This window comes from Calcarisporiella thermophila (assembly GCF_041956535.1).
Source record: "Calcarisporiella thermophila strain CBS 279.70 unplaced genomic scaffold VTP21scaffold_13, whole genome shotgun sequence".
Lineage (NCBI taxonomy): Eukaryota > Fungi > Calcarisporiellomycota > Calcarisporiellomycetes > Calcarisporiellales > Calcarisporiellaceae > Calcarisporiella > Calcarisporiella thermophila.
The window spans coordinates 643,636-662,048 of NW_027192203.1; the positions used below are offsets into that span (position 1 = coordinate 643,636).

The window sequence follows — 18,413 nt, forward strand, 5'->3', positions numbered from 1 at the left end:
ATTATATCAGATATAAAAGCAGACGGGAAAAAAAACCCCCAATTAAACGCCAAATCAAATAGGATATCGGTGTAGAAAAGATAAACAAAATCCTCTAGCTACGACTAATATTGCCGCACCCGCCTCAACACAAACCGTACATCGGTGGCATCTCCGCGTAGGCCGGCCGTGGATCCTCCGGAGCCAGTGGAGTGCAGTGAGGCGGCATCCCCATTCCTCTTCACCGCCGCAGCGGGGTCCTGTGTCAGCGCCCACAGGTGGTCCGCAGGATTCAGCGCTATCTCGCTCGACGCTCCCCCCACCAGCATGGTGAGGCGATAGGCCAATGGTTCGCCCGTGGTCTGCAGGATATGGAATTTTTCTAGCGCCTGCGCGGTGGCTTCCGCAACGGTAGCCTCTCCGCCGACCGCCATCATCTTGTCAATCCTCTCTCCACTCTGTGTTTTCTTCTTCCTCTCCCCATTCACGGGCGCCCCCGGCATGTCCTCCGGGAAAAGCGAAACGCGCATGATCATGGTGCCGACCTGGGGCTTGAACTTCTTGTTCAGCAGGAACTTCACTACATTGTCGTCGCCGTTGAGCTCGGAGCGGCGTTTCGTGCTGACGCCGAGCCTCTTCACCTCGACAACACCATCCTGTTGAGGGATGCGGCGCAGATGCGTGGTGAGCGATTTGTCGTTCGAAAGGTGGGTGGTGAGGGATTGAAAAATAGCAAGCGGAAGGTCCGTGGGCGCCAAATTAAACGATTCTAAGCAACCAACGATGTAAAAAAAAAAAAAATACAAGTTTCATGAGGATACTAGCCTTGCTAGGTTGAACCTCCTCCCCCCTTTGAAAGGGCTGTTATTCGCTTACCTCCGTTAGGCCCTTGCGCAGAAAGATAGTACTCCACCGTGCTTGACTCGACCTGCTCCACGTGGAACCGCGACAGAGCTTGTTTTACCAGCTCTTCCGCCGTGGTCTGAGGATTGACAAGCACCGTCTTAAAGAGGGCGCCTAGTTGCACGTTCCCGGCAAAGATCCTCAGCACACTCAAGCTCGTGGTGACATCCCCGCTTCCAGACATGGCTGAGGAGGGTAGCGAGTCGACCGAGGCCTTGTAAGAGTCGAGCGATCCACTTGAGGAATGCGACCGATAAGAGTGGCCGTCCTCGTGTTGCCCAGACCCGTTATTGCGACGGCGAATGGAGGCCATAGAGAAAAATGGGGGCGGATGCTGCAGCATCTTTTTCCGAAAACCTCGCGAGAACAGGCGCAGAAACATTCCCTCCTTCTTCTCTTTTGCAGGGAGTTCCTTGCGGATAGAGCCGCTCTCGGATTTGCGAGGAGTGGGCGGTAGTGGGCGATTCGCGATTTCATCGGGAAGTTGAAAGGGTGCGGGTGCGTCTGCGCTTTGAGGGAGCACATCGGACTCCTCTGACTCTGCACCGTTAGTGGAGGGAGCGACACCATTAATCTCTGCAGAGGCTGCAGCAAGCTCGTCCACCTGGGGAAGAGGATCGGTGATGAACTCGGCGATAAGCGGCTCGGGGATGTTCAGCTCGGACACCAGTATATACGGCTTTGCCAAATCTATTCTCGTGGCCCGTTTTTGCTCCACCTCCTCCCCGTCGTCAGGCTCATCCATCATCTTACCGGAGTGGACGGAATGAGATTCCGAGCTGGATTTTGGCACGGTCTCTTCAGTCATTGTATCCTCCGGCTCATCCTCGTCATCCTCGTCCGACTCTTCGCTCTCGCAGGCAACAATGGGTCGCCTAAATGAGACTCCTTTGGTTTTTGACTTTTGAGGGAGCTCTTCTTGGGCAATCGCACGTAGCTCCTCTACTAATCGCTCAAGAAACTTTGAAAAAATACGCGTATATAGTTTAGCATGGGCGGATTATACAAGGCCATAGATGGGGGAACAAAATCACGTACTTCAACATTTTTATGTTTGTTTAGCCGGGCCAATCTTTCATGAGGTGTCTAGGAAAAATAGACACGGTTAATGTCGAAGGGTTAATTTATGCTGAGAGGGCTCAAAAATTACTTCAACATTCTCGGCGGGGATGTATCCGACCTCTGACGTCCGTAGGACCTTCACCAACCACCAGTACGTGTTCGTATCATCCAATAGTGACAAGAGGTCGTTTCGTTCCACGCTCGCTTGCCCATCCACAGTGGCTATAAAATCATGTAATGCATACACATGGTCAAAGTCAATATCCTCATCGGGGATTGATGGGGAGGAGAGATAGTCCTCGTCGTCCACGAAATCATCAGAACTCGTGTCATCATCATCAAGCTCCTCATCCATGTAATCTCCGTCTACCAGCTCCATTTCCTCAATGCCTTCAAAGATGACCTACTCATCAGGAAAACGGAATGTCTGGGTCATTACGAAATAAGCATTGAAAGCCAGCACGGGAGCTAATACCTCTTCGTCCTGCTCAATGTATTCATCCTCAACCTCAGGAATGGTAGTAGCTGTGGGACGTGGTCTTGCGATGTGGATATCGGCCATGGAGGCTTGTTGATTGACGCTCCTTCTCGTCTTCTTCACCTTTCACTGCCTCAACAAAATTAGGGCAACCGATTAGTGGGATAAAAAGGGGAGTAAGGGGAAATGGGAGGCGAATGGGGGGGTATTGATTGGTCGTGATGTAGTAGCAATGGGGTGGTCACAAGGAGAACGATGTAGCAATAACGGCAAGAAGCTAATGTCAAAGTAGATCATCCACCCAATTTTGGTATGTCCTATTCGCGGTTGTCTGTCGACGGATATACAGGAGAAGAAGGAGCAAAAATTCTCTGCGGAATGAGGAAGGGAGAACCGTTTTAAGGAAACCCCCTCTACGCAGCGCGTTTAATTGAAACCTAAGTGTGGCTTGCGCGAACAGAATTGTCATTTTTCTCATTTATTTACTTGGGTAGCGAGGACCCAAAAATATCTGGCTCCAATTTTTCCTCTCCATGGTCGAGGTGAAAAAAAAGGGAGGGGCCCGCGGCAAACAATAAAATGCAAAGAAGGGAGCAAAGGGAAGCTTTCGACGGTCTGTCTTCATCGCCCCCATATTTGTTTTATTATGCCTGTGTAAAAACGGGCATGATCCCCGTAGAGCGTAAGGCCAGATAGATTAGCCATCCTACAGTCTATATGTGATCCAGAGATGTAAACATTTCAATGTCTGCGTTTTTATCGGCGTTGATGCATTTATTCGACCAATTTGGAGTATTCTAGCCTACATGCAGTAATCGCAAATGAATCTATGCATATTTTGAAGTGGTTCACTTTGATCTTTTTAAAAAAGAGAGGGTGGATTGGATACCTAGGTTAGGTTACCACTTCCTAAAAAGTATATACGCAAAAATGGGTTCCTTATCTGTTTAACCTAGGGTAAGTTCTAATTAATAAAAAGATATTCCAGCTTCCAAGTGTAGTAATTTGACATACCGACCCTGGGGCCCATCCAAACTAACACTGAGCTTTCGTGGTGGTGATAGAAGTGTAAAGTAGTCTCAGAGTTACTGGGATCCAGTGCAGGCCCACACTTACTCAGAAAAGTCGGGGTAGGTTTATTCGAAGTGAAGGATGACTCTATAACTGATAAACGTTCTCAATAGGGGCCTAAAAGCCACCAGCTAATAAAGCCCTCTAGCCATTCACCATACCTAACGGGATAATCTTCTAGCTTGGCATAAATTCTATTCAATCCAAAAAGAGTTTAAAAGGAACATAGCTTTCATGCAGGGAAGGATTATCGAGGTGGATAGCGCTTAGGGCTTTTGAAGTCCAAAAAAAAAAAATGCAACTTATCGGATCAAAGCTATGGGCGCAATAGTCAGTTCACCTCCAAATCGACTCAGAAGTAAGATAGATTCTCTCGCAGCATCTCTTTGTGCGCTTCCTCTTGGCAGTAATCATATCAAGAATATTCCGGGAGGAAACTCAAATCCAAGTAGAAATGCCACACTGGGATTATCGATGCGTTGAAAGGTTGTTCCCCATCCCTGATAGAGTAGGATTTTCCTGAAGACAATGTCGTGATTTTCAGCCTTAAACAAGTTATAGCTTTAGTACTTGGGGTCAGGAACCCACACAAAATCCTTCGGGATCAATCAAGGCAATATCCACCGTGCAAAGTGGCGCTTGACCAAGCGCCGTTAAAGTAGCTCAAGAGTAGAAACTAGTATTTAAAACGACTGCACTTGGGCAATGAAGCAGCTCAGCGGAAGTAAGCTTAAATAATTGCCGCCTCTTTTACAGTTGCATCCAGACTTTGAACCTGAGAACCGAAAATCACCTTGGTTTGATACGGTAGGTAAATAATCCAGTGGCAGTGAAAGGAAGTTAATAGAATCGTAAGTTAGTCGTCTTTGCCAACGAAATATAGACTACACTTCTTGCACCATGGCATCATCCAACGTGTTTCCGATATATTCTCCTCCTCCTTAACATTACATCCATATATATTGGGCTATGCATAGAAAAAACTTTAATCCCCTTTTATTTAATTTGCGTTACTGTTTAACTATTTTATGTAGATTTGCTGGAAGGTTAACTAAATCAATTATCATATTATACACAACATCCAGTATTAAAAATATTATGCAACTGACTGCTTTTTCATTCGGTCATTACATAAAATATCTAAGGTTAATGTCAACTCAAAACATATGAGTTGAGGTGTGAGTGGGGCTTATATTTTAAAAGAAATTCTTGCTGAAGTATAGGTATACTATATCCATGGAGGCGAAGTTTTTCCCTGTGGCTATGAATAATAGCTTTCGTCACCTACCGCATTTGATTTTGATCGATCTTGATTTCCTTATTTTGCGATATGCGCCTTGCTTCTTTTAAAAATGTTTCTCAATTTTTACATTCTCCGATTCTGGTCACATTTGATAGTAGGCGAGAGGCACTTTACAGATACTAAATCAGAAAAAAAAGAGGAGAGTCAAATCATCCGTTCTATATCTCCTCATTCCCTTCTTTTGGCTGAATTGAACTGTTTTATCGTCTTTCATTACTTCTCTAACTTATTGCTGTTCTTGTAGTTTCATTTTCAATTTTTATTTTCTTATCAAAGTGGCGACTTGTACCTACATTCATTCCAAATTCATCTATTCAATCCCATTTCCAAAATGCTCCAGTTAGTGCACCACGAACAACAACAGCGAAAGCCTAAAGATAGCGCCCACATCAAGCAGAAATTTGGGCGGAAATTCGCCTTCCCTCATGTGTATGTCAAACATGTAGAACATGTTAACCCCGAGGAAGAAGAAGATTGGCAACTGAAGACTCCCCCCAAAACCCCCGAGCTACCCCCTGGTGGGGAGGAGGAACTGCCCAGCAAAGAATTCATCGTCGCAGTAAAGGTTCAGGATAAAGAGAGAGAGGTAATTGATAATAAAAAGGAGGAATTGAAACTGGAGTTTGTTCCCGCACTGGTCGCTTTTTTGGACCGAGACAAAACCGTCATTTCTTCTCTATCCAAAGAGTTCGAGAAGTTGGCCAATGAAGAGATCCACAACCAGCACCGTTGGCGCCTACAGACAGCGGCACGTCAGCTTGCCACGCTACTCAGTCCAACCGAAGAGTTTGATGCTGGAAGAATCAGGAATATTGTGTTCAACATAGGGCGAGAACACGCGGCTCACCGAATCATTGAAATTACAGGCCACTTTTTGGACTCCATAAAGAGAGAGGAGAGAATTGAGGGTGAAATGGAGTTTGAGCTCGCCAAAGAGGCCTACTGGGATAGACCAAGCGATATGATGAGTTTATTGAGAGTGCATCGAGCGGCATGCATCATCGAACATGGAGTAGGCGAAGTATGGACAAAGGGGTGGGTTGTTGGCGTGGGGGCCAGTGAACTCTGTCAAGAGGACCGCACACAGGCTGCTCAAAACTTACAAAGGCTCCGTGTCACTCTCAACCGTCTCTCTCCACTGATCCAAAGGCTTTCTGCTGAAAGTGCTCATAAGCTTCTTCTTCACACAATGGAAGCCGAACCCGTGACCTCCATTGGAGGGACCCCTCTCTACGTAGATTCTGTGCACATACAAACTCAAGTGTATAAGGCATTGAGCGATTTCGTTAAAAACGAGGAGAGGGCGATGACTCTGGACTTTGCACACGCAGTTGCTCAGATGGGGGCAGTGCGCAAGCTTATCCATGAAAATGAGCTGTGCTACGCTTGGGAGAAAGCGGGACATGCGGTGAAAAAGTTTATTCTGAATCCGGATCCGATCTTGAGGGCAAAGGCTGTTTCTCGCTTGAAGCAAGTAATTGAGGCTCTTCCTTTAGTGAAGAATATAGCTCTTGCAGAGGAGAAAATATCTTCTCTTGTTCCGTCCAATCGAGGGAAGATGCGGGAGGGCGGTATACGCGCAGTACAAAGCGAAATCAATTCCGTAGTTGAAGCGCTGGTGACCTCGATCCAAAAGACAGGAAAATTACAGTACAACTATTGTCCGCTTACACTTCTGACCGCGAGCAGCGAAGCTGGCATCATTGCTGACTCATGGACCCAACTTTGCGATTCCATTGAGAATTTATTTGCCTATGCGGTGCAAGCCAGAGATAACCGAGGAGTGAGGCAAACTCTAGGGGACGCCAAGGCGCAAGTAATGGACCTTCTCCACTCTGTAAGCCTTGCATTCACAAGCCCTAGCTTGAAAGGCCAGCCGTGCAGCATCTCCTATGCAGCGGTGGGCGCATTGTACCAGCTTTTGAACGAGGCCGATCACTTTATCCCAGGGGGCGAGAACTATCGCGCTGCAGCTGAAGGCATACGTAGCGCAAAACTTATGCTTGAATCCCCTACGGAGGGCTGGGCAGGCCGTGATCGAAGTAGAATCTTTAATGTCGAGAGGGTCGAGAAAAGTCTTATCGAGGCAACAGATGACTTGCGTATTGCTGTATCGAAGAGAGACCGCGGTGTGGCCATCCAATGTGCCGCAGAAGCTGCTCTAGCGTGCAGGGATATCACTCATTCGACCTTGCTCACCCTTTCCCACCACCCTTCCCTTGGCTCCGATCACGACACACTGAATGCAGTGCACGGATGCCCTCAAAAAACTAAGGTGGAGAATATACGTCTACTTGAAGAGGTTCAATCTGCTTTGGACGCGGTGTTCACCTGGCTCCAGGAGGAGCCCTCGCACCCCATTCGTGCCAAATCGGTCGAACATTCTGCCACCTGGACGTCGAGGGCATGCCAGCGTTGGTCGCGACAATTTAAATCCATTGGCGCAGAAAAGACGTGGGGTTTAAAGCAAGTAGGGGTTGTAAGAGTGGATAGAATGCAGGAAAACTACAACGAGAGGGGTTGGAGTTTTATTGTAGGGTGCAAGGAGAAGCGAGAAAGTGAAGTGCGGACACTTACTGCTACCGCTTTTTGAGGTCTGTCTTATACAAATCCACACGGATGATTTTCTTCAAAGAAAAATGTGAAATGTAACATATTCAAGAGGCAATCGAATTCACTGTAATCCTTTTTTTTTCTACACTCCCGTTTTTACACCTTTGTACTGATATTTGTTTAAATATAAAAATTGATTTTTCTAAAGAGTTGTAGTAGGAATTAATATAGAATAGAAATAGAATAGACATGAGCGGATCAACTTCCCTCTTCTCCTAGTTCTCCACAAGCTAAACCAAGAAAAATTATTCCTATTCACAACGGAAAAAGAAAGAGAAATAGAGTAGAGCAGAAAAGGCAGGTAAGAAGCTGGGGCGGATCGATAGATGAGGGCAGTATAAAAGAATGCATTAGAAACACAAAAAAAATATGCAAATCACAAGAAGAGGCCTTTTTATATCTTTCCATCAAGGGATAAAAATAAAATCTGTATACCGCGATAGTATATATATATATATAGCTAGTACAATAGTATTTAAAGAGATGAAGAGAAAAATGGTTGAAGTTGGAACTCCTAGTGTTGCTTGTTTGCTTCCACCTCCATACCGCCCTCGAGCACGGCAACGCGCATATGCGACAACAGGTTTCGAGCCGCGTTGGAGTGGTCGTAGGTGCCTCCGTTGAAAGCGGTGGTCATGTCCTTTCCGATCCCGCTGAGAATAAGAGAACGACCTCCGGGATGCTCGTCAATAAAGGCGGCCACGTCGTGGACAACTCCTTCAACCGCGATCAGGGCCCGGTTTTCCTTCTCACATAAACGCTTCACTAAACGGGGAGAGAGCAGTCAGAGCCACCGGAGGAGGAATGGAATGGAAAGACGGGCTTACACTCTTCAAACGTGATGGTGGGGAGAGTATTGATCGGGATGCCCCATGAGAGTTTGGCTCGCTTAATATCCAGCTTTTTCTGCATCATGTTGATGAGGCCGCGCTGCACCTCATTCTCGGGGAATTTTTTGAGATTATAAGCGAGGCCAAGGTAGGACATGGCTTTAATAAACCATTTGGTTGGATCGTATTGGTAGAAGCGGATGGCATTGCGGTAGTCATTCGGGAACTCGTGGTGAACTATGAATATGAAAACAAAAAAGAAAACAGGTGCATTAGTGGGGAACAAAACAGCGCACGGTAAAGCAAATGCGAAAAGAGGATGGTGGCAATCAACAAATAAAACACAAAGGTATATAGTTAAAGAGAGCACTCACAGTTGTGGTATCCTTCGCCCATGGTCATGATGGCCGTGATGAAATGGTCACGGGGAGTCCGGCGGTCATCGTACGAGGCCTCGCCCAAGTAATGGGCCAAACTATTGACACAGAAAGTGGCATGATGGACGAAACATAACCGGGCGGTCCCAGCGTAGAAGTATCCACCCTTCCAGTCCCCCCACCCTAAGCCCGCCACCAGCGTCGGGAAGAGATAGCCCATGCCAATGGCAAAAAGGGGGTAGTACTTGTGTTGAATTCGTATGATGGGATTGGCGTCGAGGTCGGTGACGTCTGCGTAACCGATTTTGATGCCTTTGCCGCGATTCACCAGCATCCAGCCAATATGAGACCACAGCAGGCCACGGTGGGCACTATAGGGATCCTTGTCCGTGTCGGTATAGCGGTGGTGGGCGCGATGTCCGCGCGACCACCACCGGATCGAGCCCTGCACCGCTCCTGCCCCGGCCAGGGCAAGGTACCACTCCAGGATCGGGTGGGCGTTATAGGCCCGATGGGCCCAGAGCCGGTGGTATCCGCCCGTGATGCCAAGGGCCGTGATGAAATAGTAGACTACGGCCCATATCAATGTCTTCCTCTGGAGCTCCACCGTCAGCAAACCATAGATGGACGCTAAAGGGGTTCCTATAAGGATCACCACGTGCACCCAGTTGACATACTTATACCAGTTGCTAAATGTGATAGGCCCATCAAAGAGAGGCTCCAGTTTCTCCTTCTTCCCGCTGCTGGAGGGAACAGAGGTCGTGGTGGTAGTGGAAGTTATCGTTGTCGACATTTCGTTTTCGTTTTAACCAATTCTCGCCAATCTGTTTTTTTTTTCCTGAATTCCAATGAGGAAAATAAAACGCGCAGATAGTATATGTATAAAAATGAAGTGGTCGATTTCCTAGTTTATAGCACACAATAGATATATTTATTGATGTATTAGTGTAGTGAAGGGGAACAGATGTAGCGGAGGAGAGGAGAGAAGAGAAGAGGAGGAGAGGGGGGGAAAATAAAGCAAAAATGATACGTGCCCGTGAGAAGCTACCGCGGAAGAGGAGAAGGGGCGTGTTTAGAAAATGGAAAAAAGAAGCAAGAACGAGGATAGCTTCGTAGATTTGTACTCTTTTGCCCCAAAACAAGTGGTAGATCCGAATTATTATCGCCCATCATCGCTGCCTAGCTGGCCCAGTAAATTGCCCACCCTTGGCCCTAGGGGACTGTAATCAGGAGCCGACCCTGCAGTCGGCCCTACCCCCAATTTGTCCTTTGGTATTCACGGTCATAAAATGTTGGGGGATGGCGAGATAGGCACTTTGACATTACAATAAAATATTATACTGCTCGGACGATTGTGACGCCTCCCAACAAATCATCCGCCGCGGCCCTGCCCTCTTCTCGATAAATCTTGGAATTTTAGAACTCCCCAACATTCAAATTTAGAGTTAAACGCGGATGAGAACATCCATTTCCATTTTGGACCATTTGGATCATGCATTAAAATCATGCCATCTTTATTTTGCGACCTACAGCCTCTCTCTCTACCAGCTGTCAAAGTTACCAAATGTGTAGCCAGTCACCTGTTTGGCCTTCTTATTACCCATCTCCGGGCCCTCGACGCTCTCCCCATTAGCCGTTAATGCCGTGGAAGCCGCGCGCTTCTCTTGCCTGCCGGCCAAATATTTGCCGACGCCATTACTTTTTGTTGTGCCGACGGGGGACGCAGAGGAGGTCACTCGGGCCGTCCCTAGCCAAGTAACAGTGTCGTCGCTTTGCACCTCTTTCTTAGTAGCTTGCTGCTGGTACTTTTGCTTGCGCTCCAGTCGCTTCTTCCATTCCTCAAACGGGTCCACAAACACTACTACGTCGAGCATTTTGATGTCTTGCTTGGGCCGATCGCCGTCATCAGTGTCCACCTCTTCAATCTGATCCAGCACCTCCATCCCCCCAACAACGCGCCCAAAAATGGTGTGCTTCATATCCAGATGCTGACACGGCCGAAATGTAATGAAGCTACAGGGAGAAATGAGCCGTTTAGGGGGGTGGGAGAGAGCAAAAAAAAAAACCTACAATTGGGAGGAGTTTGTGTTTTGGCCCCTGTTTGCCATGCTAAGTATGCCGCGCTCATTGTGCTTGAGGCTAGAGCGGCATTCATCCTCAAAATCCTTCTTCCAGTAAGATTCGCCGCCTTTTCCTGTGCCAGTTGGATCGCCGCCTTGAATCTTCGTGAAAAGGAAAATGGTACGTTAATATCTCCAAATGGAGACAATGGAATCTCCACTGAATTAACTTACCATAAAATGCTTGATTTTTCGATGAAATGCGATGTTCTTGTAATAGCCAGATTTGGCCAACATAATGAAATTATAACACGTCTTGGGGGTCTATTTGTAGAGCAACCATTTAAGGTCAAGGATTCATAAATGCATCAGATAAAAAAAGAACCTAACGTTTACCTGATCACAGTAAAGCTCCAAGTTCAAATTTCCAAAATTGGTCACGATTCTTGCATACCCCTTGGCTTTGATCTGCTTGAACATGAACTCCTCCTCATCTATCAAAGCTCGCTCATTTATAAGCACTGGATCCATTGATGTAGAGGTAAAAGATGCGGCGGCGCGTCCAGTACTATAATGCGCAGCGTTATAGGCTGGTTTTGAGGGGTTGGATCCGACCAGGGCCGGTTTGTTATAATCGGAGAGCTTTTTGCCCTCGGATTCGCTATCTGCGCTCTCCTTTGCCTATGGAGACGGAAAATACTCTAATTAGGCATCCATATAATAGAGTCATCGAATAGGTTCAACACAAATGATATACCTTTTCGCTCAGCTCGGCTAGAACTCTACCCGTTGTGCCTCTTGTATTGATATTATACAATGGATCAGCTCTTGCCTTCTCCTCCTCTTCGCTCAAAACTCTTAAATTATGCTTAAGATGGTAGAATTGCTGCAGATTTCGCAGTCTTAAGTCGTTGGGGTCCTGTAGGATGATGAGATCTTTGCGTGTGAAGGGTTCGTCATTCAATAGATCGCGCCAGTGCTTGGGTTTGATATTAAGTTTGTCTATTGCATCCTGGGCATAAACATTGCCGGTCGTGCGAACGGCAGTGATTGCTGTGTGATCCGTGAAGACTCGGAAAGTGATGGGACAATGGTATTCTCCTAAGAATTCATCCTGATTAATATGTGGCAACTACACAGCAAAATTAGGGGGTTACCATTAGCATTCTTGGAGAAATGCAGTTTTGTTAGTGACTTGGCGCTTAATTTTTGGCCGGTGACAGGATTGATTCCATACTTTTTTAGAAAAGGGGCCAAATATCTAGAATCGATCTTCGAGTTAATATAAGGATTATTTGCTCCAGAACGTACTCAAGTAGATCACATACTTCAAATCAAATATAATCCCTTCTGGGGTGCACACTGGATCCTCGAACGGCTGGAGTGATAGCGCACAGAAATTAAATGGTAATCTCTTGAAATCCTGCAGCTTTCTCTTTTTCGATATACCACCCATCGATGCTCCCTCTGGATCTGCAGTCCCGTCCCATTCTGAATGGGTTATATAGAGTTTATCCTAGCCATAGTTAAACGATGAATATTGGTCTGAATTCATTCTCAAAGTATCAGCGAGCATACTCACCGTTCCTTTTCCCATTTTAGTAGATCTCACTCCTTCCGATCCTCTTCATCTCTCGATCAAGTAGGAACCCTATGGAAGAGTGAAATGTGGCACAGCGGTGACGTTGCCAAGACTTTAAAGATTTTAATCCGAATTTGTAAAACGAGAGCTCCCCTTTTTCACTTCTAAAACCACCCCAATTCGATTAATTAATTCTTCACCTCGATCTCCGTCAGCTCCTTGCTTAATCTGGTCTTGCCTTCAAGTATGAACGGGGATACATCTTATATACTACCTGCATCCACTCGTACGAATAAACGTAATTTATCTGGAACTAAAGATTTTGAAGCCCATTCAGGCAGACTAACATCGCACACGGGATCAGATCGAACACGTTCTTCCTCAGCATCGCCTGCACCACTGCCCAATAAAAAGACACATGGCAGATTCCTCCCGGTACTTTCTCCGCATCAATACCTCTTTTTGCTTTATCCCATCATCATCTTATATGGTTCGTTCTACTACCTCCCCTCTGCCGAGAGCGAAAGCTATTTCTCACAAAAAACCAATATCTTTAATCGCATTTTCGCCAAGAATGGCTGGGGATGGACCACCATTGCATTTGCGATCTATGTGATCGGGCAACGACAGTCCGGGTGGCATAAGGCAATTGTTCGGTGGATAATGGCCACCGTGTACTGGTATGCATTGACGCAATGGTGTTTTGGGCCTAGCGTATTCGACCGAGTGTACGTATATACCGGGGGGAAGTGCTCTGTGGATGGACACTTTACTGGGCGATTATGCAAAATGGGTGGAGGTGAGTGGCACGGAGGGCACGACGTGAGCGGCCATGGGATGCTTCTAGTGCACTCTTCTCTATTCCTGATCGAGGAGATGTCCGAGACTTTCTACCGGCTTTTCGATCAGGTGAAGACATGGCACGTTGCAAGCGCGGCGGCCCTAATAGCGCTGTGGGCGGTGATGCTCTTCTACACCGCGGTGTACTTCCACGATCTTCCGGAAATGCTGAGCGGCTTATTCGCGGGGTCTGCCTACTGGGCCGTTGCCTATGGTTGGCTGTTCCGACACTCGGTCTTTCCAGGATTGCCTCATGCACATTATTATTAGATGTGAATATTTCATTTCCATTTAGAATTTGTTGTTTATATATGCACCCTTGTTATATCTAATAAACCACGCTAATCATCCATGCGCCTTGCCGAGCGTCCATCCGCAGCCCGTGGCTTTCACGCTGGAATCTCACGGACAATCAAGCGGGCCAACTAGGCCAAGCGGCCTGCTTCCACTCGTTGACGGAGAACGGAAAGATTCCAGCCCGAATTTCTAATTAATTTTTCCACGGGATGATAAGCAATCCCTGGGCAACGGTTTGTCCCACGTTGCAATATTGGTTCGACGCGCGGGCTTTCCAAATCTCCCAAATCTGCACCGTGGATATGACTTGCAAACATCTAAGCCTAATCCAAATCGAATCTTCCCTCTTCGGCTTCCGGCTCTTCTCAGGGGGAGTCACCGGCTCCTCGGAGGGTGCATCCCACCGCCTGCAGCCCTGCTCCACGGGACTGCTAACCTCTAATTGGAGATGCCCCTGTCGCCGACTCGCGTGCCCTTTGAGGAGTTATTTTTATGCGGCAGCTGGATTCCTATAAAATAAGCTCGCTCTAATCAACGGGGACCACAGTGTGCGACGCTATACCCTATCCAAGTTGTTAGTCCGCAGGTTCCCCTGCCCTCACGCCCCTTTGAATCTTCTTCTCGCCCTGCACTCATCCCACACTTCTCATTGCCATTCATTATCTCGCCACTTTGCACATCTCTTATGTCTCTTGACAAACAGAAGATCGAGGGTAGGAATGCAGTTTTAATATAATGTCTTGCTTTGAGAAAAGGGGATCACTGATAATTATTAACCTTCATTTGCTTCCACCCCTCTGCTTTTTTATTTGTTTTTGGCTTAGTCTCCCTTCCTTCATCAGAACGCCCAACCGATGCTATAATTCGTATCTCCAGTGACGATGTCATCAAACCCAATGACGCTCTTGAGTATAAAACGCCCGGCGACGAGCCGGAAGAATTCGATTGGAATGATGACGATGAAGAATTCGCTGCGAATCCACCTAAACGCGCTCCCCGAAGCAGCCGCTACAACATCGTCTGGGCTGTTTTGAAGGCTTTGCTCATTCTTGCCTTTATCAGTGCAGCGGTTGGACTTAATGTGCACTTTCCTCGAGAATTAAATCAGTTGAAATTCTGGTTTACATGGCTCGCATTTATGATGGTTATTACCGTTGTGACATGTTGGGGCGTCGGGATTGTGCCATGGGTAGTCCATAAGCTTACACTCAGGCTTTCACCCAAAAAAACAGAGCGCGTCATGTCACAATTAGAGGTAAAATGCAATGAAGTTGAAGCCGGTCCTGAGCCTGTAACTGAAAACTTTGACCCGATGAATTTTGCCAAACCCTAGTATTTCATAGCCGTCATTTTCTACGTGAAATTGTTCATTGTCACGGCCTGGGCCTGGCTCAGCTATTGGGTGTGTGCATTGCTTTTGTTTCAGACCATCGATGCGTACAATTTCATATTATTCAAAATCATGCAATGCGCGTTTTTCGGCTCGCTCTTACTTCTGATTGAGAAGCTACTCCTGCAAATCATCGTGACGAAATTCCACCGGAAGGCCTACAAGACGAGAATCAAGGATAACGAGTATGCGCTATGGGGTAAGCAATCCTATAGGCACCAGGCGCCTCTCTTCTCTATTAACTATTTTTGCCTTGCTGTTCCTCTAGTTCTCGATCGATTTAAGAAGGTCATCCAGAAATACGAGAACTCTAAATTGCTTGGAAAACTTCGCAAGAAAATGCTGCGCACCGAGACGGGAATCGAGGAGCCATCTGCCGGCAATGACTCGCGTGTTCACCTCAATAATTTCGAGGGCGACATGTCACCACAACCGCCCACGAGAACTTACACGGACAGCACCGTTGATAGTGGGAAAAAGCGCAGCTCACACATCTTCAATCGCATCAAGAGCATTCCCCTTGGGGGCAAGCCTTCTGACCTCCTGACGCTTAACAGTGGAAATATCAAGTACCACAAGCATGATGAGGATGAGACGACCTACCAGGCCAAAAAGCTTGCGAGGAAGCTGTTCGAAGCACTCATCAATGATGACGCAGAAGACAAGGATGGTCATCGGACAAAGCCACAAAACCTAGAGGAGACAGGTGAACGCACCTACCTGTTGCCGGACGATTTCTTTGCTTATTTTGACACGGAGGAGGAGGCTCAAAATGCCTTCAAGATTTTCGACCGGTAGGCATTTTCTATCTTGAAACTTCTCCCATTCTCCTTCCCCCTCCCCCCATACTGATCTATTGTGTTTGCCTTCTTCTCCTGTATCTAGGGACGGCAATGGTGATATTAGCAAGAAGGAAATCCGTAGCGCTGTGATCAACATCTATCGCGAGCGCAAGGCCATTGCCACGGCGCTTCGTGACCTCTCGCAGTGCACTGGGAAATTAGATAATATTCTTCTCACCATTGGGTTCATGGTGTGGTTCCTCATCGCCCTCAGCAGCTTCAACGTTTCTCTCAGCGGACTGCTGCCGTTCTGGTCCGCATTGCTGGCAATGAGTTTTGTGTTCGGGCAGGCGGCAAAAGATATGTTTGAAAGTGTTATTTTTGTATTTATGGTGCATCCCTTCGACGCTGGAGATAGGATTTATTTGAACGGAACCCATATGATTGTCACCGAGATGGGACTACTCACAACCACCTTCACGTAAGTGCTTGTTGAATTTTGTATTTGGATGTGTTCTGGCATTAACTCTATATGCTCCCCTATGGCGGCTGGACAATAGACGGTGGGATGGGTGAGTAAAAGATGTTTTCACAAGAGGCTCTCGATTGGTATTCATTAACTTGGAATACGATTTTTTATTTGCGCCTCTGTATATTTAGAGTTGTTATCTATCATCCCAATAACCAGCTCGCAAACATGAACATTGAGAACGTGCGACGGTCGGGTAATATGTCGGAGGCAATGAGTAAGTAGTCACCCTCAAACTGCTGGGTATACGTGCCGAAATTCCTTATCCCTTGCGATACCCCCTGCATAGCTATTGCCATCGATTTCTACACACCCAGTCTTAAAATCAAGGAGGCACAGGAGCGGATGAACGAGTGGGTGGCGAAAGAGGCGGCACGCGACTTTACTCTCGGGTCATTCAGCCTGCTTTTCAATAACATGTAAGTGGCTTGAACCTCTCTTAGTTGATTGAGAAATGAGCGCTGAATTTGGTATATCAAAAGGATCGATACCAATAAGTTAGAGCTGCTGGTCTGCTTTGAACACAAATCGAACTGGCAAAACATGGGAGAACGGTTTACGCGGAGAACAAAGGTAAGTGGCAAGTTTTGTTCTACCCAACGAAGGCCGAAAGGGTAACTTTGTACTTTTTCGAAGCTGCTTTTTGCATTTAAACAAATCCTCGAAGAACTCAACATTAAATATTATAACGTACCTCAACCTGTTATTCCTTGTTCTCCTCCACCCTATTCCCTACAATCCACACCGAACTCAGGCAATGCCTCCCATACTACCAACCCTTTTGCTAGCCCACCCATTCTCGGACCCGCACCCGCTTCAACCTCGCACCAGAACCGTTCTGGAAATCAGCAGCCCGGGCCAAGAGAAGATCAAACAAATGCGGAACAACTTCATCTCTATCAGCAGATGATGGTGCAACAACATATGGCACAAGTACAGCAGCAGCGACAAAATGATGATGTATCGTGGCTCTTGGGGGCAGCCGCAGGAAGCTCACATTTAGAAAATGAACAACGATAGGTTAAGAGGTAGCACACTACATCATGGCATTGGTATTTCGTATTCATATTTGCGGGCAGATAGGGCTATTATACCAGCTGAATTGGATGAAAATTTATTTCATTATTTCACCTTGTTACCATACATATATATATATATATATGAATATATTACCCTGTTATAATCTCTTTCTTCAACCATCCCCTCTGAAATAACACATTAAATAAGGAGAAAAAATAATGAATGGAAACTCCGCATTCACACAAACAAAAAAGAGGACATTTATAGATAGGTATTCATTTCAATGATACTAAAATAATTCTCCTAATTCTTCGGCCAAATGTACAAGTCGATCCACTTTCTAAGCTCTAAAGCATTCAACCTTGACCTTAATTATTTCCACCTTGGTGGCAATTAGCCCCAGAGTAAGGAGATGTGTTTTTTAACTCAGCCCAGTCATCTGGAATAGCTTACAGATGATGGAGCCCTGTTTGGTTTGCCACCCACTATTCCACTTTGCCTTTTATTATTAAGTCTTATTGTTTCTTACATACAACTTGTAAGGTGCGTATGTTTTATTTAATTTTACCCACGCTATCTTCTTTTTTCGTAAAGACCTGCCTGCTATTAAACACATCGCTGTCTCCTTACCCCCAAACTTGTCAACGATGGAGGTGTTTTATCGATCCTTATCAATTAAGCATTTTATTGATTGATACTTTCACAAAGATATATTCATTCATGTTATACGACACAGCTTCATTAAATATTCACTTCCTCCATCCCTGGCCAAGGACATTGTCCATTCACTTTATTAAAGCATGAATAATAGCTACCCTCGTTTTTCCAACAAGGTGCGCAATTCTTAGTGCATGCCGGAACACTTTGCATGTTGCCTGGTCTACAGCTCGTTTTGCCTTCACTTGAATTTCTATCCCACATACCACTCCAAGGGCACCTCCCTTCGAGTGTATAATCATAACAATCGTATTTGTTTCCATTTTTAAGCCAACACGGCGGACAGTTCGATACACCAGTACAAAGAGTACCCGTATTGCCCCGATCACAACTGTTCGGAAGCTGACCACTGACTACCGAGAGCGCAATGAAAACTAGGGGTAAAAAATGCATTTTGTTAAGTGCTAAATCCCTTCAACTAATCCAAAACTGATGAAAATTCAACAAAAAGAGATATGAATAAAGTTTAATATAAAAAGTATTAAATTGAAGAATAAATCATTCCGCTTCAAAAAAGCAATCTGTGCCCTTTTATTTGTGAAGTGTGTCGATCGTGTTGGATGGGTTTTTGGAACTAAAC

At 46.2% G+C, this 18,413-nt stretch overlaps 8 protein-coding genes across 8 annotated transcripts; 5 read left to right on the top strand and 3 right to left on the bottom strand.

The window, feature by feature from the left end:
• Positions 1 to 104: 104 nt before the first annotated feature.
• VTP21DRAFT_2194 (uncharacterized protein) lies at positions 105 to 2,506 on the bottom strand (the record flags this gene model as incomplete). The annotated part of the gene is made up of 5 exons (XM_069392362.1): positions 105 to 748; positions 856 to 1,843; positions 1,921 to 1,968; positions 2,033 to 2,347; positions 2,420 to 2,506. 5 exons carry the CDS (start codon positions 2,504 to 2,506, stop codon positions 105 to 107), a joined length of 2,082 nt encoding a protein of 693 aa, XP_069250771.1.
• A 2,621-nt stretch (positions 2,507 to 5,127) lies between these two features.
• VTP21DRAFT_2195 (uncharacterized protein) lies at positions 5,128 to 7,389 on the top strand (the record flags this gene model as incomplete). The annotated part of the gene is made up of 1 exon (XM_069392363.1): positions 5,128 to 7,389. The coding sequence occupies one exon, from the start codon at positions 5,128 to 5,130 to the stop codon at positions 7,387 to 7,389; it is 2,262 nt and encodes a 753-aa protein (XP_069250772.1).
• Positions 7,390 to 7,415: 26 nt separating this feature from the next.
• On the top strand, positions 7,416 to 7,827 carry VTP21DRAFT_2196 (uncharacterized protein; the record flags this gene model as incomplete). The annotated part of the gene is made up of 2 exons (XM_069392364.1): positions 7,416 to 7,444; positions 7,629 to 7,827. 2 exons carry the CDS (start codon positions 7,416 to 7,418, stop codon positions 7,825 to 7,827), a joined length of 228 nt encoding a protein of 75 aa, XP_069250773.1.
• Positions 7,828 to 7,923: 96 nt separating this feature from the next.
• VTP21DRAFT_2197 (uncharacterized protein) lies at positions 7,924 to 9,409 on the bottom strand (the record flags this gene model as incomplete). The annotated part of the gene is made up of 3 exons (XM_069392365.1): positions 7,924 to 8,174; positions 8,237 to 8,476; positions 8,614 to 9,409. The coding sequence occupies 3 exons, from the start codon at positions 9,407 to 9,409 to the stop codon at positions 7,924 to 7,926; spliced, it is 1,287 nt and encodes a 428-aa protein (XP_069250774.1).
• Positions 9,410 to 10,157: 748 nt separating this feature from the next.
• VTP21DRAFT_2198 (uncharacterized protein) lies at positions 10,158 to 12,273 on the bottom strand (the record flags this gene model as incomplete). The annotated part of the gene is made up of 8 exons (XM_069392366.1): positions 10,158 to 10,629; positions 10,687 to 10,838; positions 10,911 to 11,000; positions 11,073 to 11,357; positions 11,434 to 11,777; positions 11,834 to 11,937; positions 12,005 to 12,192; positions 12,259 to 12,273. The coding sequence occupies 8 exons, from the start codon at positions 12,271 to 12,273 to the stop codon at positions 10,158 to 10,160; spliced, it is 1,650 nt and encodes a 549-aa protein (XP_069250775.1).
• A 231-nt stretch (positions 12,274 to 12,504) lies between these two features.
• On the top strand, positions 12,505 to 13,368 carry VTP21DRAFT_2199 (uncharacterized protein; the record flags this gene model as incomplete). The annotated part of the gene is made up of 1 exon (XM_069392367.1): positions 12,505 to 13,368. The coding sequence occupies one exon, from the start codon at positions 12,505 to 12,507 to the stop codon at positions 13,366 to 13,368; it is 864 nt and encodes a 287-aa protein (XP_069250776.1).
• Positions 13,369 to 13,604: 236 nt separating this feature from the next.
• Positions 13,605 to 13,910, top strand: VTP21DRAFT_2200 (uncharacterized protein; the record flags this gene model as incomplete). The annotated part of the gene is made up of 1 exon (XM_069392370.1): positions 13,605 to 13,910. The coding sequence occupies one exon, from the start codon at positions 13,605 to 13,607 to the stop codon at positions 13,908 to 13,910; it is 306 nt and encodes a 101-aa protein (XP_069250777.1).
• Positions 13,911 to 14,080: 170 nt separating this feature from the next.
• VTP21DRAFT_2201 (uncharacterized protein) lies at positions 14,081 to 17,116 on the top strand (the record flags this gene model as incomplete). Its single annotated transcript, XM_069392371.1, has 10 exons — positions 14,081 to 14,108; positions 14,220 to 14,650; positions 14,729 to 14,984; positions 15,054 to 15,579; positions 15,671 to 16,048; positions 16,128 to 16,139; positions 16,228 to 16,313; positions 16,386 to 16,515; positions 16,579 to 16,669; positions 16,733 to 17,116. 10 exons carry the CDS (start codon positions 14,081 to 14,083, stop codon positions 17,114 to 17,116), a joined length of 2,322 nt encoding a protein of 773 aa, XP_069250778.1.
• Positions 17,117 to 18,413: the final 1,297 nt, after the last annotated feature.